Source organism: Aspergillus neoniger (genome assembly GCF_003184625.1).
Source record: "Aspergillus neoniger CBS 115656 unplaced genomic scaffold BO87scaffold_23, whole genome shotgun sequence".
In the NCBI taxonomy this organism is placed as follows: Eukaryota; Fungi; Ascomycota; class Eurotiomycetes; order Eurotiales; family Aspergillaceae; genus Aspergillus; species Aspergillus neoniger.
In genome coordinates, this window is record NW_020291151.1 from 153,610 (window position 1) to 179,341 (window position 25,732).

A 25,732-nucleotide genomic window follows, 5' to 3' on the forward strand; every position below is an offset into this window, starting at 1 on the left:
AGATCGTTCACTCAGCATTATCGGCTTGAGCGTTCCGTTGACTGTTGTACTTTTGCTGGCTGCTAGTAACTACTGAACCAGTAGGTAGGTGTCTACTAAGTGCCTTGGTATGTCTTTCAGGGGTACCACCCTCCAGGAGCACTACGATATCTCGCGAATGATATATGCAGAGTCGAGACATGCTTAGAGGGATGCAAGTAATTCCTGTCCACGATGTAATGGCCATTGGCAATTAGAAATCAATGATATAACCCAGGTTCGGAAATATGATCATTATTATGATCGTACGTATGGTTGCATCTAGGGGTGCGACTCCTCGGCTCAGAACTGGGAAAATTACCCCAAGACAGTCGCAAGTGTATTCCGAAGTATTATAAATACTGTCATGTCTTTCAGCACGTATTCATCGCCACAGACATGCGGTCCTGAACAAGCACAAGGTTGAACATCGCAGGTAATGCATCGAAAACGTGATAAGACGACCAAATCAACCGGCCGATGCAGAAGCGAGATGCCGGCACTAGTACTCCGGAAGCAGCAACAATCATAGCCAATGCTCAACGTTGGTTAATATTACTCTACCAACCCTACCAGGGCCATACAGAAAAGGGTGAGCTAGTGAGCTAGTTCTTGATAGGAAGGCCAGGCGTGAGGGTGGGGAGAAGGGGGACGTGAGAAAAATGCAAGGCTCCAATCTCGGAAGGATGCTGCTCCAGCCCACAAGTTTTGGGGTGGGCAGATGGACGGGTGGTGATTGGTATTCCGCCTGGTTCATACCCCGCGCAGGCGGAACCTACTAACACACCCACTGCCGGTGAAGGCATCCCGATGATACTACTTACTACTCACTCTCCATAATAATCAATTAAGTGGTTACCTACTATCTACCATCCAGTGTCTCAATCATGGGCTCAGTCCAAGCTGCCATTCGTATGGTTTAGTCGTGGGTCTTGTTTGTACGGTTCACTACTTACTACTAGACTATTAGCCCACGCCCTGTCACGGCAGTACCTACCTTACTCGATATTCGCATTGAATATAATAGAGGAAGATAGTACTACTCCAACACTTCGATCACCATAGAGAAAGGTGCCTGCGAAAATCAGCTGGTCACAAGGCAACCATCATGCGATGTGCGTCGCGGGTGGATCGCAGGAATCAATAATAACATTTGGTATCAGTTTCATAATGAGTATTATACCATTACATCCATCCAACCATACTTCCAGAGTAACAACATCAAGTCATCTCGGAGGACTCTGGAAGAAAGGTCGTGATTGGCTCTGCTGAATTTGATATGATGACTTAGCGAGCATTCAATTAGAGCAATGATCAACCCGATGCAAATGTCACTTCTTGTCCTTTTAGCGAAGGCCACTGCACCCTGCTGGCTTTCACATTCACGCCTCCAGAAGCTGGAACGCGACGTCCAGAGTCTCATCCGAGAGCGGAATCAAGCCTGCCATCCCCGGATGTATGGGGTAATACTACCAGCGATTCAGAATAGCCAAGGCCTTAGTAGAGGCCGCAGTCAACGCCTAGTACAATTTGGGACGGCGGCCGATTAGTTATGGGTTAAGACTTGGGCGATGGGCGTCGATCGGGACTTTTTGCTTTTCTAAGTATTACTGGTACGGAGTCCGCCTCCACAGCTGCGCTTGGAGAAGCTGATAGTAAACAATGAATGGACCTTCCTCCAAGGGAGCAGTGACCACCCATAATCGACAATATTATACCAGGATATCCTGCTCGCTTCATCAGGTTATCCGCGCCACAATGGATAACTTGGAATTGAATGCACAATGCATCTGTCCTCGACCAATATCTTCTGCTTTCTTCCCTCCGAGGAGGTACCCAGATGACAGGCAAGTAAAATATTCGGAGCAGGAGCATGTATTGCATGTGTATCGAACCAGTAATGGTCGGGATCCACCTTGACAACACAGGAAGCTGGATCAATCCCAAACGATCAATTATTATTGTTCCCCATCGGGGAAGCCTAACTTATGCACATGAAAGGGGTAGTGATTCACCAATTGTTGACGGAGAAATGATGTAGGCGTGCGTCTTTTTTTTTCTCCTTTCTTTTTTTTTTTTTTTTTCTTTCTTCTTTCTTCCCATACCGTTACTTTTTGCTCGCTTCGACGTGACATGCAATTGAGGAATTACTGAGTCCGGTATCTCCTTCAATATGTGGCATATGCAAGACTTTTATCCACACATGTATAGCATTGTCGCTAAGTCGTAGATTAATGGGCTTCACGGGCTGAGTGGTTTGCCTTATGCAGATAGCTCCGCTGTTAAATGTCACGTCCGTGACCAAGCTATTTTGGTGTGATCTCAGGTGTTAACCTGCTCCACGTGCGCATAGTGTTGTAGCTGGCTAGCTGGCAGCGCGTCTTAGTTGAAATGTTTTGACCATGGCTCAAGTGGCGTCTGCTCAGGAGACGGCGAGACTACAATTCTATCTTCAAAGTAATAGATTGAATCCTAGAGAGGAAAGAAAAGGCAATGGAGTCAATTAGGAAGGTGAGGAGAGAGAGAGAGAGAGAGAGTGTGTGTGTGTGTGAAGGCAATACGCGCCTCCTCTTTCGTTTCTTTTTCCTCTCTGTTTCTTTTCTTCCCTTTTTGCCTCTTCAACGTCCTTGAGCCGACAGATCGAAGTCGCAGTCACCTTCGAATATAATGCGGAACGGCTACTCCGTACTCCGTAGCCAATCCCATTTCTGCAAATCATCTTCGTCTCGGGGATGTGTTGTGTAAGTGAAAACCCTCTCGCGCCATCGATGAAATATATGCGATGGCTGGTTTAATTATCCCAGGTTGGATAAAGAAGATTGGCCGCTAAATTATCATCTACAGGTATTGCGAAATCACTCAGCTCAGCTCACCTTATTTTGCCGAGGAACTGCCCTTAGTGGCACACCACATCCCCCGGTGGTGAGTACTACTTACTATCCTTATTCCTTAATCCCCTACTGCGACTCCCACTGGAAGGCGTATCGGAGAGATGGTAACGCTCGGTACTGGCATTGATACCTACCGTGGACCTGTCTTTGGACACCGTATGGAGCAGACACTCCCGTTCTTGACTGCATTGGGGACATGATTCCCACCACGGCTCTGCGGCTCACCCCTCCGTCCTTTGTTGTTGTGGAGCAAAAGATGGAGCCATGGATATGGTTATTTGTTGTAAGTGAATTAGACGAAAATCAGGAAAGCGACCGAGGTCGCCCCATCTCCAACAAACTCAAAATCCAAAAAAGAATGGCAGGGGAAATCTCTCGAAGGGAGCCAATGGGGAGATCAGCAATTTCTCACGGCGCTTTAGGACTTTGATTAAGTCGGTAGACTAAGGCACCTTTAAGATGATGGGGACACTTTTAGTCGCAGGTCGGAAATCGGTACGCCAATCCGTGCCTGATGATTGACCGTGACGACTCTCTGGTAGCGAAAACCTTGTGCCTGCTGCGCTGCTGTGATTTTAGGGGGGAACGGACGAGATCAAGACGGCATATCGCGCGATTAACGAGATTGCGTCCTGACCGATTGACCATATGAGATTTTCGGCGCCGCCATACCAATAGGGAATTTGCAGAGCATGATGGAACGGAGGACTCCGCGCTCCGTCCGGTAGTCGGACTTGCGCATCTGAACCTCTTCTGGGCCTCGCTCTTAGATTCTCTTTTTCCTCCCACCGGCCCACAACGGAAGATCAGACTGTCTGTCTACGCCGCCGATGCTTCCCCAACTAATATCGGCTACACTACTAGGTAGCTACCTTCCCTAGTGTTAACGATAAGGCCCAAGCTCCAAGAACAATGACTCAAATTGTTTCTAACGGGGGGAGCTCGACGATAATCGTCGGCCGCAAGCCCACCTTTCGGGCCAACTGACTCTTTTGGTGACTGACAGACAGAGACACAACAAACTCTTCCCCCCCAGGGTTTCCTTATGTAATCGCGTCTCCATATTTGGTCAGCGAGTGCGGAACGAATCAATAGGCCGAGTTCCTCCGTAGGCCAAATTCCACTTATCGCGAAAGACGGAGTACAACGTGTCAGTCTTATTATTCATGACGAGCGAGCGTTTTAATATGCGATAAATACTACCTATAGTTCTGAAGTTGCGGACTGCCAAGACCACACCCCTGCCTGGTTCAGGATAGGGAGAAAAAGAGGATGGGCCACCTTTGCGACCCCCTCGCCGACTTTAACCAGGATCTCCCGGGCTCTACTTTACTCACTGGTGTATATTGGTTAGCAGAACGGCTACTGCAGAGATAAACCCATGTTTTCTTTAATTTTTTTCTAGATTTCGATCATTTTCGATTTTTGGCCCCCTGTCTTCTCGTAAACATACGCGATCACGAGCTCACAGATTACATGTTCCATGCATGTTCTACGCCCGCTCGAACACAGAGAAAAGCCAGAGAGCATAATGATTACAGGCTACCAGGATGACTGATGAGGCTTGGAGGGCTGGCTGGCAGCGTCGGCGCCGGACCAAGCCATTCTTATTACGTTAGGCCTTACCGGAACCTAGTCGACCGTGTCCAATCTTGACCCCCCGTGATACTATCTGCGGAATTCCCGACTTCCGCATATTGAACTAACGATTAGTCCCAAGGCTAGCCCGCTCACGGTCCTGGTCCTGGACCTTGACCCAAGCTTAGGGAGGAGTTGGGACTTGGGACTCATTGGAAGGGCTGACCTTAGTGGTTAGCGCACCCGAACTGGAACCACCCTCCTAGTTTAGTTTTCTCTCCCGCGACATCGGCCTAACTCCGTTCGGGGCTAGCGGTATATACCTAAACCTGCATTTGCTTTAGGAGCTGTGATTGGCGTTGGTCACCAAGTAAAATACCTCACTAGTAACTGGTTGGTACCGGGGAGGACCAGTAGTGCGGCCCACCGGTACGGAGTACATACCGGTACCCTTTCCCCTGGAGGTACGTAAGATGGTACTTCCGGGTACATCAAACAATTCCCCCCCAAGGTTGTTGTTGTTGTTGTTGTTGTTGTTGTTGTTGTTGTTTTTGTGCTAATCCTATCTGGACCAAGAAGGCAGGTACATAACAGCTGAGCTGCAGACACACCAGACTTGACAGTAGGAGATAGATACCGACTATGCTACTATCACTCTCTATCTCTGATAATCAATTCTCCTCGGCGGGAATATTTCCCCTCTCGAAAGAAAAAAAAAATTAAAAATAATACCACTCGCGCGACTCTTGTATTTTAACATGGAGATTTCAACATCTCAGCTGAGCAAGACATCCATTGTCAGAGTGCTCGTCCAGCTGGGAAAATACATCCACTCTCACCGTGACCCTTCACCCAGACTGGACTGGACAGGTCGGGAGGTCCCCACTCCACCCTCCCGAACAGAGAGAGAGAGAGAGAGAGAGAGACGCGGATGGATTGATTTCCTTGAATATTACGCGATATCTTACAGTAAGATAGTGAGGTAGCACTCGGCATCCCTCGAGTCACCTGCGCTGTCAACAAACCAGCAAGATAACGCGATCCCCTTCAGTTTTCCCCTCATCTTTTCATCCATTCTGGCTGTTTGTTGTTTGTTCTCCGTGGAAAAGCGACCACAGGAGGCCCCGCTGCCAATACCTTCCCTCCTCTCCCAAGCGTGTCTGTCTATCCATGGATGGCGCTCTGAATCGCGTCGCCGCAAACCGGAGCTTTTGCAAGGCGCGCCATCTCGCTTGGCTGGACTAACTCCCCGCAGTCGATGATTGAGCCTCCCCTTGGGCTCTTCAACCCCGGATAATCTTGGCCCTCCTTGCGTGCCCGGATCGGCAAGGCTTGGTTCGCTACCTAGCTAGCTATCTGGAAAGCTCTGGAGCGAGATGACTCCTCTGCTTCCTGGATGTCCCTTTTCCCGGGCGTCGGCAAGTTAAGAGAATGCCCAGGTAGCTCGGCAAGACAGCTTCCCCATGGTGCCCCCACGCACTACTACCAGATGGTGTGCTCTCCGGACCCGATCGATGGATGTGCCGAGGCTGACAAGTCCAGTCGAGTCGAGTCAGTCCAGAACAGCGGAAGCTTCATCCAGGAAGTATGATAGATCTCAGATAGACACCGCAGATCTGAAATCGCACCGGGAATTGCTTGTTTGCTATATGTCAGCCCGCTGCAGCTAATGACAAGTGGAAGGAAAATTATCCTCCGTGGGAAATGCACTTTATGCTGTCATTTCTCCGGACTTTAAATGCTTCTGCGGGGTTAATCTGGCAGTATGAGAATAATTGCCTCTAATGCAATGCGTATAAATCAGCAGGTTGTCAATTTGACAGTATCTAGCAGTCAATCGCCCTCGTTTAGAGGTAAATCAAGCAACCATCAATCATGTTCGTAAAATGGCAATTTCTGGCCCTCGCGGCCATTCCGATGATTCCGGCATACCCTTCTGGTGCTGTTCATAAAGAAGACTTTGATTGGGACTCAACGAAATACCTGTTCGTGCTTTGCTATCATCTTCTTTCCGTATTCTAAGAGCCGGTAGAGAGAAGTTGCTGATCCATATGCCAGCATCGCCTTCGGTGACTCGTATACATATGTTCAAGGAACCGATGGACTACAGAACTATAGTTTCATCGGGGATTTACAGCACTTTGCATATGACCCACACACTCTGCTGACTGACAAAATCGTCCAGAACCAGGTGACAACCAATTCATTTCTTTTTGCACTATACCAACACCTCATCAAAGCAATACTGATGCATCCACAAACCCGTAGACCGCCACTGCAGAAGGCGGTCCCAACTGGGTAGAATACCTAACAGGCTGCGGTCTGGACGAGGGCCTCACCTCGCCCTCCGACTGCGACCTACAACTATGGGATTTCGCATTCGCAGGATCAGACATCTCAGTTGAATAGTACGCCCGCACCTACAAGCCATACACACTTTATCTCCCAACTCTAACCCACCCCCAGCACCCCCCTCCACCACAACTTCACCGTCTCCCTCGTCAACCAAGTCAAACAATTCACCACCTACGCCCAACCCGTCCTCCAAAACACCATAGACCCCTCCCACGCCCTAATCGCCATCTGGATCGGCATCAACGACATCGGCGACAGCTCCAAATACGACGTCGACTTCCCAACCTTCTACAACGACCTCATGAACACCCTCTTCTCCTCCGTCCAATCCATCTACTCCCAAGGCTACCGCTCCTATCTCTTCATGAACCTGCCCCCGCTAGACCGCAGACCCGGAAACCTAGGTAGCGCTGATCCCAGCCCCAACGCGACACAGATCACCTGGTACAATGATGCGTTGGCGCAGCATGCCAGTGCATTTGGTGCTCGCTACGCGGATACCAATGTCATGTTGTTCGATGCGCATAGCGAACTCAGCTATATCTTGGATCACCCGGGCGAGTTTGGGATTGTGAATATCACGAACTTCTGTGCTGGTTATGATCAGCCGGATATTGCCTGGGATTATCGGAAGTATGGATGTCCGACGCCCTTGGATACTTATTTTTGGTTTAATTCTGGACATATGACTAGCCATGTTCATGAGATTTTGGCGGGGAAGGTGGGGAGGTTTTTGTTGGGGGAGTAGTTGGGGTGAGAGGTTAGTAGTATGTGGTAAGTAGTGGTCAGTTGGATATATTTCTAGGCTAGGAGGAGAATTTTGTATAGTCATTAGTAGTAGTACTAGCTGGCTGGCTCTTCAATGCTCGAGATATGATAGCTGGAAGTACTAGCATCATCCAAGATATATAGTACTAGTAATCACCACGGGACTCATCATACTAAATAACATAAATAAGTGACCAGTGAAATCAATAGAAGTACTGCCATTTAGCAAATAAGCAAACATCCCACATAGTAGTACTAGTAAAAACTTCCCACCCATTTATCAATCACCTGAACGTGATAAACCAGTAGTACCCTAAGTGAAGATTGCGGTACTAGTTTCTCAGATGAAAACCCGAAAGCTAAAAATTATATCATACTACTACTCCTAGCCCTACAGTACAGTATTCGGTATCAGACACCAGTCACAGACTATAATCCTACACTACTATTACCATAATAATATCGAATAAAAACACCACCAGTGCAAACCCTACTACATGTTATGTATTGTATCTCCATAATATCCCGTATAAGTTACTCAAGTAGTAACTCAGGTGAGTCGCTATGAGCATACTCCATTTCCATCATTAATATGATCATGATCTATATATTGCTAGTAGTATTCACGTCATAATATAAGTAATTATCGGACAATGCCATCGCGAAAGTAACCAGCTACTATTACTACTGCTACTAGTACTATCACCTACTAGTCAGACATAAATATAATAAATAAAGATTACTGAAGTAGAAAACAAAAATATCGAAACAAGACTATACCTACCCCTCACTCAACCCCAAACCCCAATAAATAAATGAAAGAAGTAGTAAAGAAAGAGAAAAAGGGAAAAAGCAAGACGTTACATTGCATAGGTGAACTTTACCTACCTACCTACTACTACTGGTATACTGGTAAACTATCTGGTGATGGATGGTCACTACCAAGCACACACATGCATACTACATAGTAATCACGTCATTAGAAAGAGAAAAAAACCAGGATCAGATCCTTGTAAGTAAGTAGTAGACATAATCCTAGTGATTATTACAATAGATCGATTCAATACATACATACAAATAAATACCCAGTTACCAGTTAACCACAATTTCCTACCTAGAATATAACCCCCACCCCTCAAACAAGGGTCTAAACAAGGATGATGCATGTCAGTAGTACTTGCTTGTCCTGATTGGGAACGTGTCAACCAGCTAACCATTTACTAATACTGCTGTGTACAAAGTGGCCAATCCGCTTACCCGGTGCCTCTGCCTCCTCCTGTGTGGCTGCTGCGGCGTTATGCAGCCTCCGCCTGTTTCAATCTGGCGTGCTTTGTACTGTTGCTGTCGCTGTCGTATTCATTATTGCTATTTCTGCTCTCGGGGATGGAGGGGGTGTTGCAGATCGAGGCTGGATAGCAGGGATCAAGCCTGTAGTTTACTATCGAGATGCATCGACTTCATGTAGGTGACTTGAAGGGGTTCATGTGATGGTGTGAAGGCGTGCCCGAGGAAGGCACCAGCAGGTTTGTCTACAGGTAGAAGATGTAATGACAGTTTCAATAATGCTAAACAGAAGCAAATAGGTACAGTTTCTCTCCAATTAACAGCATGCAAGTGAAAGCTACACACTATCTAGTCCCATCCGTTCCGGGAACAAGCCAACTGATACATAACTTTTTGTTTGATAAACCACAAAGAAATGAGATAATTAACGTGTATCCATGAGAAATATCAGTGCACAATCGTGTAGGTTTCGAGGTCACCCAATGTCGGGGGAGCCTGTTGTTGTAAACTGAGCAAAACACGCGAATAGTCTATCGTGATATCGACGAACGCCGCCCGTACCGTGGTTACGAAAAAGGAATCATGCGAAGGAAAATGAACGTCTACCGATGTGAGAATGGAATACAAGCTCAGTGGATGAACTGAGCAGCGAGGTCAAAAGGTTACCAGCGACGGTTGCCACCAAGAGGAGCAGCATTGGAGGCAGTAAAGTGGTTGCCGCGGCCACGGCCACCACCACGGCCACCCCAGCGGCCATAGCCACCGTGGCCATGACCACCGCCGCCACTGTAGCGGACCATCTCGGCGAGACGGGGGTCAATCTGCTGCTTGGCCTCAGTGAGAATGGTGACCAAGTCACGAGCCTGCTTGGAGTCTGCAAGAGGTGACATGTTAGCATCATGCCTTACCATCTGTGATGGAAGAAGTAACTTACTGTCAGTGGTAAAGAAGGTGATGGCGGTACCCTTAGCACCGGCACGACCAGTTCTACCAATACGGTGAACGTAGTCCTCCGAGTTGTTGGGGTAGTCATAGTTGAGAACGTGTGTGATGTCGCGCACATCTTCAAACACATGTAACGTTAGCAAACAGAGCATTAGTCAATTGAGCAACGTGGCTTAGGAGCCTTTCTCAGTCGTGTGAGACTTGATGCATCTCTCTCTCTCGCTCGGACTTAAAATCATCAAAACATCCGTGACAGACGAGTCCGAGGGTGGCAGATATCGTGGTCCTAGAGCAACCTTGGAATGCAGCTTCAACGAGTCGGCAAGAGAGGAAGTTTCCCTCCCTCTACCGGCCAAGTTTTTAAAGGGTTGATATGGTGAATCAGAACAGAAGAGTAATACGTCTGCTACACTGCACTGTGAGTCCAAGGTCCTCCTGGCTTGAGAACCATTTCAGGAGACCCGACAAAGCCTGGAAGAGTCATACACACCAACAATTGGTGGAAGAGAGTTAAGCACCGTGCCATGGTCACGCAACCTCAATACGGGTGAGGGTGACTTGGCGGCAAGAAAGGAAGGGGGGAAGGGGGGAAGGGGGAGGGGGGGAGTTTGCGATTTATTCATACCGATACCACGGGAAGCCACATCAGTAGCCACCATGATTGGGCTCTTGCCCGTCTTGAACTCGTTCAAGACCCAATCTCTCTCTTGCTGTTGCTTATCACCGTGAATAGCTGGAACGCAGGTTAGCAGATGGCTCTTTCATTGCCAGGATCAAGGGAGCTTACAAAGTGCCGGCCATCCGTCCTGGCGGAGGAAGCGTGTGATCTCGTCAGCGATGCGCTTGGTGCCGGTGAAGATAAGGCACTTGTTGCCGCGGTTCTCCATGATCTTCTCGAGGTGCTTGATCATCTTGTCGCGCTTCTCGAAGTCCGAGACGACCTCGACGATCTGAGTGATACGGTGGTTGGCCGACAGATCCATGGAACCAATGTTGACCTGGATGTAGTCGTTGAGGAAGTCAGAGGCAAGCTGACGGACCTCCTTGGGCCACGTAGCGGACCACATGCAAGTCTGACGGTCAGGGCGAATCTGGGAGATGATCTTGCGGATCTGGGGCTCGAAACCCATGTCCAGCATGCGATCGGCCTCATCCAGAACGAGGTAGGTAACACGACGAAGGTTGGTGCGACCAGCCTCGAGCATGTCAATCAGACGACCGGGAGTCGCAATGCAAACTTCGACACCACGGCTCAGGTCACGGATCTGAGGACCCTTGGGAACACCACCGTAGACACAGGTGTTGCGAATACGAGAAGACTTTCCGAACTTGGAGATTTCGGCCTGAATCTGAACGGCCAATTCACGGGTGGGGGCGAGGATAAGGACAATGGGGCCGTCACCGGGGGCGAGAAGGGGCTGGGCGTTGATGTGAACGATGGCAGGAAGACAGTAGGTCAGGGTCTTTCCGGAACCCGTCTCAGCGATACCGACGACGTCGCGACCGGAGAGGGCCATGGGCCAACCCTGAGACTGGATAGCGGTGGGGCGGTCGAAGCCCTGGGCCTTGACCTCGCTAAGGACGTACTGAGGGAAACCAGCCTCGTCGAAGGTCTCGACGGGGCGAGGGACGTTTCTTCCCTGAACAGCCATCTCGTGCTTCTTACGGAACTCGTCGACATCACGCTGAGAGCGCTCGGCGACATCGGCGTGTTCCTTGTAGAAGGACTTCTCGAACTTGGGCAGGGAGTCAAGGTCCCATTCCTGCTTCTTCAGACCAGAGCCCAGGTTGGACATGCGGTCTCCGCCAGCACCACCGGCACCACCTCCTCTGCCACCATAGCCGCCGCCGCCGTAGCCGCCGCCGCCATAGCCACCACCGCCGTAACCACCACCACCACCACCGCCGCCGTAGCCTCCACCGTTAGAGTAACCGTTACCGTTACCGTAGCCGCCGCCGCCGCCGTTTCTGGAGCTATATGTCATGTTAGCAAGCATGTTCGTTTGAGAAATACAGGTTCTCGACGTAGTGTCGAGAAGAGCAGACAGGTCTAGAAAGGGTTGACGGTTGATCGGATCGCGTGACAGCCCGGACCGCAAGCCAGGCTGGAATAGCCAGGGAGCGATCACAGTCGCGATTCAAGTCGCACAGCCACAAGGCTGGCTTGCACTCGAGCAATCCATCTAGACCAGCACTCTGGTTGCAGAGGTATAACTTACCGGTAGGAGTCGCGCTGGTAGCCGCCGCCACCGCCGTAGGAAGACATAATGATGTTATGTGAAGGAAGAAAAAAACAAGTTTTTTTTATGAGGTTAGAAGAAACCGGGGGCGTCCAACAAGACCACGATGAGACGGGACTGGAGCGAGGGAATCAACAAAGAGTAGTCTGAAGGAAGTAACACAACCTTCAAAGACGAGGGGATAGAGGGAGGAGAAAGAGAGGAAGGAGAGAAAAAGACACACAGAGAGAGTGAGGGAGAAAGGATGAAGCAGAAGATGGAAAGAAGAAAGAAAAAGGGAAGCGACGGGCGGGAAGCAAGCGAAGAAAAGAAAAGAAAAGCAAAAACCGGCGGAGGCAAACACTCGCCCGTTGCGGCTTAGCGCAGGGGATTTGGCGCAGAAAATGCGTTGAAGCTGCATGCTGATTGGCCCCCGCCGCCACCGCTGATTAAGGCGGAAGGCGATGGTGTTTCCACTTTCGACTTTTGTTAGTCTAGATTGCGAAGAGAGAGCAGGACGGTCAGATCTTTTCATGGCCAGCTATAAGCATATTGGGGTCATTCATGCAGTCGATGTCATTGTACATAGTCTATAAATCCTATCTTAACTTGGCTTGCCCTGCATTTTGCCTCATCTAAGTAGCTGCTCGGTTTCCCTTCTCCCTACAAATGTTTGCCACCCAGTCCCATGTCCCAGAAGCTAATCTCCAACTCTGTCGCTCGTATGAAGATCTTGATCAATTCTTCCACTCGACTGGGCGAAACCTGTCGCATATGCGTCTCAAGTAGTTCTAAGCTGGTGTTAGCCATTTCCATTGCCGCTGTAGGCTGTCATCTGCTCAAGCGGAGCCTCACCAGATCCTAAGCGCACGGCTTCAGTGTAGTCCTCCGCCACATAGTTCTCAATCCACTTCCAGTACCGGTTGCCCTCGCGGATAGACTCCTTGTCGCTGTACAACCTCTGTGCAATTGCCCCGTATCCGAGTAAGCAGGGTGCAAGGGCCACCTGCAATGCGAGCCAATCCTGTGATTGTCCGATATCGAGGATATACCGGCCGTATGCGGTGCACGCTGTTTAAGGACAATGGATTGTCAACGAACCTGCCTATGTAATCACAACTGAACAACTTGAAAGCTGTCACTCACCAATGGTTTCCGGGGTGCTCTCCATTTGCTCTTTCGAAAGGCCAAAGGACGCACAGTAATCGAGGTGCAACGCGGTCTCACGTTGGATGTGTAGAACAATCTTGGCTGACTATGATGGGATCACACCGTCAGCTCGTTGCATCACATATCAACTCAGTAGAACTATGCATACCGCAGCAATGGACTCCATGTCTCCAGCTTTGTACGAAGCTAGGGCGTTGCTCCGGGCAAATTGAACCTAGATTGAGAGTCAGCAAGCCACGTTCACAGAACTAATCACGAAAATCCTACCAAGTAAAGATAGTCTTGCACGAGATATGACTTGAATCTTTCCTCTGAAAGTGTGCCATCTCCCATCCTCTTGACAAACTCGTGCTCGGTGAAAAGCTTCCACACTGGTTGGACGTCAGGACGGTCTAGAGCATATTCTACAAAATGTCCGCTGTGAAATATTATTAGCGGAGCAAGCCATCCCTCGATCACCAAGAAACTCACGGAGAAAATGGTAGACAGTAGAAGGAATGAAAATGATTAATCGGCCCACTGCCCTTTCCGAGATCAATGCTAGTCTTGATACCTGCCTCAACAAAACGAACCGCGCTCTGAACTGCCCGCCTCATATCCTTACCATGGGCGAGATTGGCCGATATGGCCGAGGCAAGTGAGCAGCCAGTGCCGTGAGTATTCTTCGATATCAGATAGTCAGTCTCAAACAAGGTAATGTCTTCTCCATCGAAAAACACATCAATAACCTTCGAGGCCTGTTCATGATTCTGCGCGGTCCGGTTATCACCGGTGAGCGGCAAATGACCGCCCTTGAGCAGGACACCCTTGGAACCCAAGAAGCAGACCTGCTTTGCGAGCTGAATGAGACCAGGGAGATCTGTCGGCTCTGGGACGTCCACACCGGCATCTTTCAGAAGCAGCACGGCTTCGGGAATGTTGGGGGTGAGGACAGTTGTCAAGGGAAGAAGCTTTGTGCGCAGGCCTTTAATGGCTGCTTCAGGTAATAGACGTGACCCGCTAGTAGAGACCATAACCTGAGAATCCCGAGTCAGAAATAGAGGCTTTTTTCAATCAGTCACCACGTAACACAGGGCAAGGCTACCGGATCCAGCACCACCGCAGGCACTTGGTGCACGGTCAATGCTTCAGCAATGACATCGATGGTCTCTGCAGAAGAAAGCATTCCTTTCACCCTGTCAGTCATCGAGAGGAAGGCTTAGAAGAATGAATGCTCATACCCAACTTAACAACATCCGCACCAACATCTTCCAGGCCGGCATTAATCTGTTTTTTCACGAACTCCGAGGGGACAACAAAGATGTCTTGCACGCCCAAAGTATTCTGGGCTGTGAGACCAGTCGTTGCCGTAAGAGCATAGCACCCATGTGCAGCCAGGACCCTCTGGTCCGCTTCCAGACCCCTAAACCCCGCGGAAATGCATTAGCTTGACAGGTCTAAAACTGGGAGTGTCCATGCTCAAACATACGCGCCACCGGAGCTGTCTGATCCCGCAATGACCAATACCCGCGCGACTGACATGACGGCGGTCACTAGGGGAATTCCTGGAATGTCCAAAGGAATCGATTGAGGAAGACCAGGTCGCCAGAAGTCAGGGAAAACAAGGAGCGAGCATGTGAAGGGCGAAGTTGATGGCGGGAGACAGCGGCGGGCAGAGAAAGTGCCGGGCTTGATTGGCGGGGGTGCGGGGCTTTCCCGATTAGGCAATCCATATCTCGAGAAAATCCCAATACAATTGTCATTCATACCTATTAATTCTCATTCCATCATCTAGAACAAAACAATGCCCGCTATTCACATTAATGACCATGTCCCAAATCCTAACCACCCAAATAAAACTATATACAAAACAGAAGAACCCAATACTACTCAATCATGGCAGCATGAAGCGGAACAGACTGTCCATTTCAACCCATTGCCGGCCGCACTTCTTCAAATATGCGTCCACCACGCCTTTGATGGTTCCAAACCGTATGCGATTGAACTCTGCCAGGGCCGTCACACTGTCCTTCTTTTCCCCAGTGGGCTCCTTCTCTGCCGCTTTACGAGCCTTGTCCACGTCCCAAAGTCCTGCGAAGTAAAGTAATTGGTTATACATCTGTTTCTCCGAATACTCGTACGTCATCCGACCAAGGCAGCCCTCAGCGTGACCCCGGGGTCCAAGACACCGGTGTCCATACACGCTGATCTGTCTAGTCCGGTTGCCGCAGGCCGTGTCGTCACAGACGAGCCAGCCCTCATAGTACTTCGATGTCTGTGCACGAATTTGTGACTCTAGCTGGGCCACAACCGTCAAGACAGAGAATGGCTTCTGACAAGCCTGGTTGGGGCAAACGACACCATTGGCAGTGCACATGTGGGTAGACTGCGCGAGTCCTTCGAAGACCGACTTCTCCTTGCAGAACCGGCAGGTAAGCGTAAATCGGGTAGCGTTCTCGAACCGCACAGAGTCTGGAATCTGTGACTCGAGCGGGAAGATATCGGCATTCTGTTGGTTGCTACCACTCGAGCTATTGATCTGGTACTTGCGGACATCAAGCCCCAAGCACTCGGCTAGTCGAACGGCATCAGTGCCAGGAATAGGGGCACAGAGACGTTCGATCGGTGGGAAAATCTGCTTGAGAAGATAAAATTCGATATCAGGCTTGAGTCCCGAATCCGGCTTCATCACATCCTGGGGTGTGTATGACCGCTTGGCTGGTGCGAGAGACGAGGTCTCGGCATCCCCGTTCGTTACAACATACGATATGACGTCGTTAGGGCGAACCGTTTTACCGCGGGCAAGCTCGCGCAAGGCCACCTGTACCGGGGGCATAGACTCCTTGTTAGGATATTCCTCGGGTCGCTTGGAGAGTTTCTAGATAAGTGAGTTAGTGTGTGTCAACCGAGTGTGCTTTGATTCAAACATACCGTGTAAATGACGTATTTCTGGACAGGGACGGAGTACTCGCGCATCTTCTCAGCCAACTCGCGTAGATAGTCATGGACTCTGTTGAGAACAACCTCCTGATCCTCGCCGGAGAGAACTTCATTCAGCAGTTTCTGAGAGACCTCCTTCGACAACGAGCAGTATTCACGCCTCTTCATGTCCAGACCCTTGACTTCGAGCTTATCCACGTACTTGCCATCTACCTCGGTCATGTTGATGGCGGCATACTTCTTCTTGGCGTGAAGAAGAAGACGACGGAACACATTGTCAATGTCGATCTCCAGCAACCGGTAACGTTCGTTTACGGATTTCTTGAACTCATCACCGACCTTTAGCGCATCGCTGATCGTGTCCATGTTCGTGTTGATCATGACCGAGTCAGTATCACCGTAGATGACTCTAAGCTGCTTGGACTCTGCCAGCTCCTTGGTGCTTCTGAGAATCTCACGACCCTTGAAGGTGGTGAGCATGGCCAAGGGACGTGCGTAGAAGCGACTCTGCGTGTATCCCAAGCATCCGTACATGGAGTTAGCGGTCAGCTTGAAGGCCAGCTGTTTGGTGTCCCACAGAGCAAGCTGCTCAGGAGTGGCGCGTTTGTCCTTCATCAGCTTCTTGACTTCACGTCGACGACCGACTAAAGTAGCAATAAGCTTAGGCAGAATACCCTGCTCTTGATCGGAAGTAGGAACTTCGGGAACCTTTTCTTCCTTGTCATTATCCGCCTGGAGATGTCAGCTCATGTTCCATACAGTTTCCCTGGCATATGAACTCACAGTCGCTGTCCGCTCCACTGTTGTAAAGCAGATGTTGTACTCCTGGATGATACTGGGATACAAACTGTTGAAGTCCATCACTAGGATGAACTTGTCATAGAGACCCTTTTCGGGTTCAAAAACAAGGCCACCCTTGTACTTGTCCTTCTTCTTCTTATCGGCCGACTCGTCATCATCACCTTCTTGCATCTTCTCTTCAGCTTTCAGTAGCTTAGAGGAGTACTTGTCGGGACAGATGTACTTGTTACGGTGGAATTCGTGGAGAAGAATGTACTCATTCCGCTCGGCACGCGTACCACTCAGCGTTCTTGCCCAAGAGTTACCAGCAATATTCGTGAGTACTTTGGTCAAGGGCAGCATCTGAAGCCGCAGCACCAACGCAGCAATGAAATAGGTATCCGCATCACAGTGATTGACGAAGTTCATGAGGCCATCCTTGGTAGTAGCCCATGTCTTCAGTGCTGCCTCGCAATCCAGTTCTTGTCTGGCATTCTCTTTTCCGAGGTAGAGGTCGCACATCTCCGTCAAACTCCAAGATTGACATTTCATCATCAGAGACTTCCAAACATTAGTACGAAGTCGTCTTGAATCAGAAAAGTAAACCGGAGAAACTTACCTTGCCCATATCATTAGCAACATCGCACATCAGTCTTCCAGCAATCAGATGCCTCTCGGCGAAGAAACCTCCACCTCTGTTAAAGTTCTTGGGCCAGTCGCCGCGCTTCAACCGTCCAAGGCGATGCCAACCAGGGGTCTTCTTCTCCCTCAATCTGCTGAGCAGAATGCTGAGGTCAACCTCCTGAAGCTGATGTCCCATCAGAACATCGGGATCCATCTTCTCGAACAACGCCAGGAACTTGCTGAGCAGAAACTGTTCGCTCTTCTCCAGCATGAATGTGCCCCTCTGCTTCCGCGTTTCGGCTTCAAAGTGCATCGGATATGAAGAGCCTGCAGGCCGCATGACCGTGAAAGTCTTGCAGGGCAACCTCTCAGGCGGAGTGGTGTCCGTGAGGGAGACATTTTCATATACTCTTGCACTCGCCACGAGGATCTCCTGCTTGTTCTCTTTCACGTTGAGCTGGGTCCGGAAGGAGAGACTCATGAGCGTCAGAGGTGGCGCTTCCAGATTCTCAGAGTCAGGTACCGGAGAAATAAGCGCTGGCTTCGCTGCTTGGCATTCAAATTTGCACCAAGATGCATTGTTGACGGCAGTGAAATCTGCCTCTTCAATTTTGAGCCAACAAGGTCCCATGATGTTTTGCCAGAGAACAAACTGCTCGAACAATGATGTGTTTGTGCCGAATACATGCGAAAAGGTCTCGCCCTTCACATCCATTGGCAACGGAGATTTGTCATAAGGATAAAACAGCTTCAGGTATTCGGTCTCTTTCGGGACACCAGGCATTTCGAAAGCGTATTTGCGTGTGCAGGGCTTCATCTTATGCATTCCTACCTTCAGCCTAGACATCATACCATCGACTTCATGATAAACATCTTCCATGTCTACCTCTTCATCCGTCTCTCGCCCATTCTTGTGCCGATACTCTCGGGGAAGGAAATAGAGCTTGCGCAGGATGTTGTCAATCTTGACGAATGCACTGGCGTAAGAACCATTTTGCTTGTTCTTCACTTTTCCAAACAGGCAAAGACTGCCGTTGACTTCTGTAAAGTCCAGCCAGAACATGCGCAGACTTCCGTCCTCCTCGACGACATCCTGGGCGCGAAGCTTACCGAAGCTACGCATTTCCGACGACGCAGGGCTGCTGAGAACATTCAGCTTGCTCCTTACGTTATTCCAAGATGCGTCCACCTCTGGCATTGGCTTTGTAGGCGAGGAGCTAGCCAGAGGCGGAGTGCTCTCCCTCTTGAGTTTGGGCGGAGGCCGGCTTCCGGCCATGTTGACGCTGGTCGCCTTAGCGTCGTTCTGACCAGTGACTTGTGCGATCTCCATAATATCATTATCATCATCGTCAAACTCCTCGACCTTGACAGGTGTCGTGGTCGACTTCCTCTCTACCGCTTTGCTGATGGGAGACGATGGCATCGGGTCACTCATGGGAACGTCGTCATCATCCATGCCAGGAAGCGCGCCATCATCGTCGTCGAAATTGACCTCTGGTTGATCCTTGGCCGGCGAAACAGGGTCACTGTTTTCGTCCCTCTTTATCGGCTTCTCTCTGCGTGTTCTATCGGCAAGCGGGGGTGACAAGATGCGAACTTTGCGACGAGCCTCAGTCTTGACTATATTCCTCGTAGGGACACGATGCGGGGCCACGTTGGTATCGACTTCTCCGAGCAAATCGGCCATGAAAGCGTCGTCTTCTGCAGTAGCGACCGGCTGAACAACATATTAGAGAGCCATTCGTGCTCAATGGATGACTTCGATAACTTACCTTGGGCTTGGGAGCAGAGGGCGCAGCCCCACTGCTGAAATACTTTGAGATGCCATTATTGATCTTCTCCTGTCGTTGCTTTTCCTCCTCGCGCTTTCTCTTCGCAGCCTTGCCCCGGGCAGGTAATCCGTCGTCCTCGCTCTCGCTGTCGCCATAGTCTGCGGTGCGCTCGTTCCACACCTCGCGACCGTCGTCGGCATAACCTTCTCCATTATCGTCGACCACGAAGTCATCCTGATCAAGCCGGTTGCGGATAATCTTCTTATATCCCTCATCGTCGACCTCCTCGTAGATATCGCCTTGTTCCTCAACTTCGTATGTCGACAGGCGTTTCTTTCCTGCGGCGCGAAGGGCGCGCAGCTCCGCCAATTTGGCGCGGGAAGCAGACATGGCGCACTGGTGGTCTTCTACCACAGATACTATGTGTCCATGGAAGTCTTCCTGTTGGTTGATCGGTTAAGGACCCGTAACGGGGTATAGGGAGTGTGAATTGGGGAAGGGGCTGATTGACGGTGCTGGTTGCTACTGTAACTCCGAAAGGCGGGCGTCGCGCGGAGGAGAAAGTAACGCGTGCGGGACGCGGTGAAGACGCGCCCTCCGCCAATCCCCGTTAAGTGGTTTGTTTGCCGATTTCAGTAAGCAGCCTAACACTACAGACGCATGAAAAGCCCTTGAGGTTTTACATGGAAGATATGAAATGTTTCTTACTAATTTCAACTTATCCAAGTATTTCTCAAAGATAGCGTTGTTCGCATTTACAATCTCTCAAATTCCACACTGCCAGTGGTCCTCATGAAATTACTTAGTAGTCCGGTGCCTAGATAGTACTCTGCCAATCAGTCCGACATCTGATCTGAATCTAGATCGCTATCCTCCTCTACTGCTTGTCAGCGCTTCCAATTGCGGTAGTACCAGCCAGTCAACTTACCCTGAGCCAAACCATAGTCGAATGTCCCATCTAGACTCACTTTCAGAGTCTCGCGGATTACATTTTGCGCTTCTTCGGTAAGAGTGCTATCGACTGCATTTAGGATAGCCAGGTTGAAGCCTCTGTTCTTTGGCCCCAATTGTGAAATGAAAGAGAGTATGCCGTCGGCGGTGAAGTTGCTGAAGGCGTGGATGGAAAGACTTTGGAGGCTTGGTAGATCCAGGAACGCAGACAACGTTGTATCATCGAAGAATTCGCCGCTTATCCAAAGTCTCTCGAGATGAGGGAGCATATGTGTCATGTAAGCCACATGGTCTGTAGTAAAGCCGTCAGAAATATCCTTGAGTTCCAGCTCTCGGAGGTTGCTGAGCTGGCTAATCACATCTGCAAGTATTTCGTTGCCCGGTGGAAATTCGCTCCCTTCGCCGCGAAGGTAAAGATTTTCCAAAGTTCGCTGGCTAGCCAGAGCCTCGTGGAAAAGACGGCTGTCCGCCATTGCATACCCGGATAAAGATAGCGTTGTTAGACGGAGCCCTTCATGGGGTAGGACCTGCGATAACAGGTAAGAGTCGTCGACAAATCTTCTGAGTTCCAAGCGTTGCAAGGCCTTGCAACTGCATATCCATTCAGCAACTCGAGTGACAATTGCGTAAAAGTTTTCGTCTCGCGTAGCCGGTATCGAGTCAGTCAGTACCAGTACTTTCAACGCTGGCGCTGCCGTTAGTGAGGGCAGTTCTGCGATTGTCTCGATGGTAAGACTCGTAAGCTTCAGCTCAGCTAGAGATTCCAGATGCAGCCCTAGTGATTTAATAGAGCGAGGCCCCAGCTGAGAGTAGCTGAGTACTTCGAAGTACTCTAGCGTATTGGGGCGCAATTCGGTCAAAAATTGTTCAGAGTCAGCCTCCGCGTTTCTTGGTGGATCATTCTTCCTGTTCTATATGTGAGCATCACAGGCCAACTCTCGCTGCAGAGACATACCACCCATATAATGTAAGCTGTTTGAAATCAGGAGAGTGGTGGCGGATCTTATCGCCAGCATGCTGGCTTAAGGCATCCCCCGACCATATTGTGAGGGACTTTAGCAGGGGTAACCCCTCGATCCATGCAGAAAGGGTTTCCGGTGGTACTAGAGAGCGATCAGACATCTCTGGACCGACTAAGGAAGTTTATGGAGCCTAGATGGAGACTACCGTTACAAGACATTCCTCGTATTGACCTAGTCTTCTGGATGATTGCTTTCAGATGTCAGCACCGAGGAACTACGACGAAATAGTAACGCATCAGGTTAGCCGAAAAGGATGAGAGACCAACCTGTGCCAATCTTCACCATGACCCAATCATTGTCAGGATAGGCTTTTGACGAACGGAGTCGTTTGGATCCCTTGACTTCGTAGTCGTGGGATACTAGTTTTAACAGCTCCGGGGTAAAAAAATCACTAAAAATATTAAGCAGCAAGTAACATATAGTTAGTAGTGGAAACATACCCCTTCATCGTCTTTGTAAATCGCGGTTCCTTAAGGAGGTCCCCGAAGTCATCCAAATCAAGATAGCGGATATAGCTATAGTACGGGAGGTAAGTTTGGTCCAAAGTAGACAGGATAACAGAGCGCCATAATAGGGCCCATTTTCGTATGACTGGATCCTGTTCGCCTTTGGAAGACCAAACAGTGGCTACTCTCCGAGACCTGAACTGCTCGTCTTCTGTACCTCCGCCCCTCACTGGCGAAGTATCACATAACCTGTCATCATCAGCATCCACCACCAACGCGCCATTGCATCAATATATGGAGACTTACTTGTACAATACCGCCAAGGAATGCTCAGTAAAGCATTTCGAAGAAATTGCGCATTGAAAAAGGCTGTTGTAATCCTTCTCATCGCCCAAGATATCCAAGATCATATAGAGTACGTCACCGGCTAACGCGAAGGCCATCTTCACGAGACCAGGAAACTGACCACTCCAAGATAGATAGCACAACAACCAACCAAGATAACTCTGTTCAATCTCTGCCTCTAGCGTCTCAAATACAGCATCACGAGGATCGATGCTCAGTGGTATCCTGGGAGCTGACTGAGAAAGCAAGGCGCCTCCCGTACAGTCCCGCTTATGTAAGCTCGCGTCGTGTTTGCGATCTGCCGTGACCGAGTGACAGGATCCCAACAAGTATCAAGAGCCATATTGAGGGTTAAACGAGGGTATCGCTGCAGATAAGCTTCAAAATTATCAAGAGATTTCATAGACTTGCTAACAGCTGGATATGCTATTTTTGTCCTAAAGAAACATGACAACTCTCTCATTCTCGCTCGCACCGAAGGCGATATACCAACTACATGATGCTCTGATGTGTCTAGCAAAATTCGACGATAGTGTGGCAATAGAAGCTGAAATTGATCTGGTAAGCTTATATCTTACTTAACGAAGGCTGAAAATAAGCTAAAATGTTACCAAGCTCCGTTTAAGCGTGCTCAATCCCACTAAGACGGCCTACTCTGCGTTTGTCTTCGAGGCGGATGGCTTTTTTGAATCCTACTCTTTTGGTAGAGCGAGGAATGGCAGCTCATCTAGAACTGTGCATCCGGAAAAATTCAGCTGCAAGGTGTTGATCAAGGTGGGAGTCTATACTCTATGTAGTCTCGTTTTCTGGCTGACATACCACAGGCCCTTCTATCGGCCTTCAAAGGGAAGACGAGTGGACGTGACAAAGACACTTCTGTCGAACGGTGCGAGGTCGAGCTCCAAGAGGATCTAGATGAAAGCGAGTGCCGACTCGTCATCAGATTAATATGTGGACTTGGTAAGGCTCCGACCAACCCAATCCAAGCTCATCTGTGGCTCCAGCTTACAGTCCTCTCAGGCGTCATCAAGCTCTACAAACTTACGTATGAACCTGTACATGTACAACATGCCATATTCGACAGGTCCAAAGCGACAAACGAATGGAGCATCGAACCAAAGTATTTGAAGGAAATAACAGATCATTTCGGTCCCTCAGCAGAGCATCTAGACATCTACTCCGAGCAAGGCAAGGCCGTCTTCACCAGCTTTACCACGAAAAGCTCAGACGGAAAAGGTACTGCTACTCGCCCTTCTATGAGTTACCTCCATACTCACAGTCTGTCATAGAAATCCTTCGCCAGCCGGTGCACACCTCCGTAGCTACTGAGAAAAGGGACTTCGATTACTACTTAGCGGAAGACCATCTCCACGTGGCCATCCACATGAAGGACTTCAAGGCGGCAATAGCACATGCTGAGACAGCAAATGCAAAGATCACCGCCCGATTCACCCGTCCATCTCGTCCTCTGCAATTCGCCTACGAATCCGAGGGCATTAAAACCGAGTTCACACTGATGACTAGAGGAGACTCACCCGGAGACGACGCCCCAGGCTCCTCTCGAGCAGCGCCCCAGCTATCCGCGCGTCAAACTCCTGCACCTGTGCAGATAAGCCAAAGAAAAACGGCTCCAGAGACTGCACAAATGCCTCCTCCCCGCAGTCGGTCAATTCGGCCCCTCACTGGGACTTCGACCCGGGCTTCGCAATCCAATACCGAGACCCAACAACCGCCGCCATCAATGGAGTTCGACAGTCTGTTCGTTCCCGCGGATGACGACAGGCAATGGGACGTGCCAAATGATGAGGATGAAGGTCCGGTCGAGGACGAGCTCGGCTGGGATGCCACTGGAGAGCAGGTATGGCTCAAATCGCCATAGGCTGCAAACCTCTTACTGACAAACCCCAACAGACAAGCACAGGCCCTGGGCTACGAGATATCGAACCCCGAATGGCACAGACGAGCCATGAGGAGGAAGAGATGGGCATCCCGCCCACTCAGCGCATGTCCCAGGTAAGTCGAACGCGCTCGCATCTATTGATCGTGCTGACAACCCGTAGCTGCACGGCCTTGGTCTCTTCGACTGAACAGTCACCCTACACCAGACCATGAAGAGAACCTCCCTCAGCATGAGTACCTCTACCTCAGTCCCGAGTAATCACCCAACTCGTGGCACAACCCGCACCGAGCCCAACAACCTCCCCGACCCCATCCGGCAAAGGAATCTGGCAACACACCCCCTTCACATTCCCCTGCGCATCCGTCTCAGGACCACAATTACCATGCTCTCCCCAACCACAAGCCACCACTGTCCTCCCATCCACAAGACCAAGCACATGCTCACTCCCCACAGCCAACCCCTTCACCACCCCCATCTCCCCCGGCGGCAACTGCCCCCGATCATCCCTCCCCCAACACACAACCCTCCCATCAGAACAATGTACATAAACCCCATGCCAACTCGTCTGTATACCCTGAAAACAGCCCACAGGCTCCTTCCGCCCAGACATAACCCCCCACTTATCCCCAGGCGACCCCAGCACAACAAACTCCCCCTTCTCTCTATCCCCAACCACAACCGTAAACTCCCTCCCACACGCTGCCCCCGTCGCCCGGAACCCTATCTCCTCCTCATCAATCCTAACAGGTTCCCACGCAACCTTGATTTCTTTCCCCTTAGCACCTAACTGACCTTTCCTCCCCCCTCCCCACCCATACACCTGACCTCCCTCCAACACAACAACCGTATGTCCCATCCCACTCGCTATACTGATGACTTTCTCCTCGAACTCAATGCATCCAACCCCCTCTTCCACACAGGTCTTCCCCTCCCCAACCCCCAATTCCCCCCTTCCCCCAGTTCCTAGGACATACACTTTCCTCCCGGATACCAGGAACGTCGCTTCCCATGTAGCTGACACGTCTGTAAACCTCTCCTCTCCCACATCACCCACATCACCATCACCATCACCATAGGAAGTATTAACAACAACAACCCGCCGAAACCTCACCACCTCCCCATCTCCATGTCCACTCCCCGAAGGTAATCTACCCCCGCACCGCCCATCCTCATTACACCCCGCCGCATATACCCTTCCATCAGAGAACAAAACAAGGGTGTGGTTTCCGCCGGCTGCGATGCGGGATATCGTTGGTGTGTTTGATGAGGAGGCGGTGGAGGGGTATTGCTCATCGTCGAAGAGACATTTCGTTGGGATGGAGACGTCTTCTGTGTGCGAGAGGCCGAGTTGGCCGGAGCCGTTGGAGCCGAAGGCGTAGAGGGGCATAATGCTTTTTCCCTTTTTCTTGGTGGAGGTGGGGTGGAGTTTCTGTGTCTGTCACTGAGTATGGGTCTGTTGGGAGGATCAATTGGTGAGGGTGTCGAGATGGTTAGGTCTGGAGAGTGGGAGGATGATTGGAGTGAATTGAGTGGTAATATTGCAAAGTAGGACACATAGCAAGAATATGGAATATGGGAGAATATGCGTTTAATGTGATGTGTTGAGGTGAGGGGAAGAGGGTCAAGTTACGACACCGCTTTTCTTATCGCCTGCCCTTTTCGGCACAATGTAGGAGGGTTGGTGGGCTGTCCGGCCGGCAGAATGCATGCGTGCGGGGCGGGGCACGTTGCGTTGCGTTGCGCTG

The 25,732-nt window shown here is 50.2% G+C and overlaps 6 protein-coding genes across 6 annotated transcripts; 2 read left to right on the forward strand and 4 right to left on the reverse strand.

Moving 5' to 3' along the window:
* Nucleotides 1-6,227: 6,227 nt before the first annotated feature.
* Nucleotides 6,228-7,590, forward strand: BO87DRAFT_440011 (SGNH/GDSL hydrolase family protein; the record flags this gene model as incomplete). Its single annotated transcript, XM_025627951.1, has 4 exons — nt 6,228-6,472; nt 6,546-6,678; nt 6,756-6,895; nt 6,954-7,590. The coding sequence occupies exons 1-4, from the start codon at nt 6,363-6,365 to the stop codon at nt 7,588-7,590; spliced, it is 1,020 nt and encodes a 339-aa protein (XP_025478029.1). The 5' UTR covers nt 6,228-6,362.
* A 1,966-nt stretch (nt 7,591-9,556) lies between these two features.
* Nucleotides 9,557-12,301, reverse strand: BO87DRAFT_362420 (DEAD-box ATP-dependent RNA helicase DBP2; the record flags this gene model as incomplete). Its single annotated transcript, XM_025621635.1, has 5 exons — nt 12,059-12,301; nt 10,627-11,813; nt 10,465-10,572; nt 9,829-9,957; nt 9,557-9,768 (listed from the first exon to the last, which is right to left on the reverse strand). Exons 1-5 carry the CDS (start codon nt 12,103-12,105, stop codon nt 9,557-9,559), a joined length of 1,683 nt encoding a protein of 560 aa, XP_025478030.1. The 5' UTR covers nt 12,106-12,301.
* A 313-nt stretch (nt 12,302-12,614) lies between these two features.
* Nucleotides 12,615-19,835, reverse strand: BO87DRAFT_408034 (DNA-directed DNA polymerase alpha catalytic subunit POL1). Its single transcript, XM_025626117.1, has 14 exons — nt 19,324-19,835; nt 17,547-19,268; nt 16,931-17,488; nt 16,139-16,879; nt 15,199-16,085; nt 14,697-14,918; nt 14,449-14,630; nt 14,313-14,395; nt 13,700-14,244; nt 13,496-13,646; nt 13,377-13,442; nt 13,205-13,313; nt 12,914-13,129; nt 12,615-12,849 (listed from the first exon to the last, which is right to left on the reverse strand). Exons 1-14 carry the CDS (start codon nt 19,711-19,713, stop codon nt 12,722-12,724), a joined length of 6,000 nt encoding a protein of 1,999 aa, XP_025478031.1. The 5' UTR covers nt 19,714-19,835; the 3' UTR covers nt 12,615-12,721.
* A 235-nt stretch (nt 19,836-20,070) lies between these two features.
* Nucleotides 20,071-22,293, reverse strand: BO87DRAFT_408035 (uncharacterized protein). Its single transcript, XM_025626118.1, has 7 exons — nt 22,049-22,293; nt 21,737-21,991; nt 21,563-21,687; nt 21,442-21,486; nt 21,230-21,377; nt 20,252-21,180; nt 20,071-20,200 (listed from the first exon to the last, which is right to left on the reverse strand). The coding sequence occupies exons 1-7, from the start codon at nt 22,183-22,185 to the stop codon at nt 20,160-20,162; spliced, it is 1,680 nt and encodes a 559-aa protein (XP_025478032.1). The 5' UTR covers nt 22,186-22,293; the 3' UTR covers nt 20,071-20,159.
* Nucleotides 22,294-22,425: 132 nt separating this feature from the next.
* Nucleotides 22,426-24,521, forward strand: BO87DRAFT_378056 (putative DNA repair protein rad9). The gene is made up of 7 exons (XM_025623713.1): nt 22,426-22,648; nt 22,703-22,861; nt 22,912-23,047; nt 23,108-23,323; nt 23,377-23,945; nt 23,999-24,100; nt 24,148-24,521. The coding sequence occupies exons 1-7, from the start codon at nt 22,535-22,537 to the stop codon at nt 24,172-24,174; spliced, it is 1,323 nt and encodes a 440-aa protein (XP_025478033.1). The 5' UTR covers nt 22,426-22,534; the 3' UTR covers nt 24,175-24,521.
* BO87DRAFT_440019 (alpha-tubulin suppressor protein Aats1) lies at nt 24,030-25,574 on the reverse strand. The gene has a single exon (XM_025627952.1). The coding sequence runs from the start codon at nt 25,372-25,374 to the stop codon at nt 24,232-24,234; it is 1,143 nt and encodes a 380-aa protein (XP_025478034.1). The 5' UTR covers nt 25,375-25,574; the 3' UTR covers nt 24,030-24,231.
* Nucleotides 25,575-25,732: the final 158 nt, after the last annotated feature.

Coding starts and splice junctions, on each gene's coding strand:
- BO87DRAFT_408034 (XM_025626117.1), bottom strand. CDS start 19,713: ATGTCTGCTTCCCGCGCCAAATTGGCGGAGCTGCGCGCCCTTCGCGCC. Junction 14,919..15,198: donor GCAGAGTTCAATCGCATACG/GTTTGGAACCAT, acceptor TAATCGGGAAAG/CCCCGCACCCCCGCCAATCA. Junction 13,443..13,495: donor TGCAAGACTATCTTTACTTG/GTAGGATTTTCG, acceptor CTCTCAATCTAG/GTTCAATTTGCCCGGAGCAA.
- BO87DRAFT_408035 (XM_025626118.1), bottom strand. CDS start 22,185: ATGGCCTTCGCGTTAGCCGGTGACGTACTCTATATGATCTTGGATATC. Junction 21,181..21,229: donor CAGCTTACATTATATGGGTG/GTATGTCTCTGC, acceptor CATATAGAACAG/GAAGAATGATCCACCAAGAA. Junction 20,201..20,251: donor CGACTATGGTTTGGCTCAGG/GTAAGTTGACTG, acceptor GACAAGCAGTAG/AGGAGGATAGCGATCTAGAT.
- BO87DRAFT_378056 (XM_025623713.1), top strand. CDS start 22,535: ATGACAACTCTCTCATTCTCGCTCGCACCGAAGGCGATATACCAACTA. Junction 22,649..22,702: donor TAGAAGCTGAAATTGATCTG/GTAAGCTTATAT, acceptor AATGTTACCAAG/CTCCGTTTAAGCGTGCTCAA. Junction 22,862..22,911: donor GCTGCAAGGTGTTGATCAAG/GTGGGAGTCTAT, acceptor GACATACCACAG/GCCCTTCTATCGGCCTTCAA.
- BO87DRAFT_440019 (XM_025627952.1), bottom strand. CDS start 25,374: ATGCCCCTCTACGCCTTCGGCTCCAACGGCTCCGGCCAACTCGGCCTC.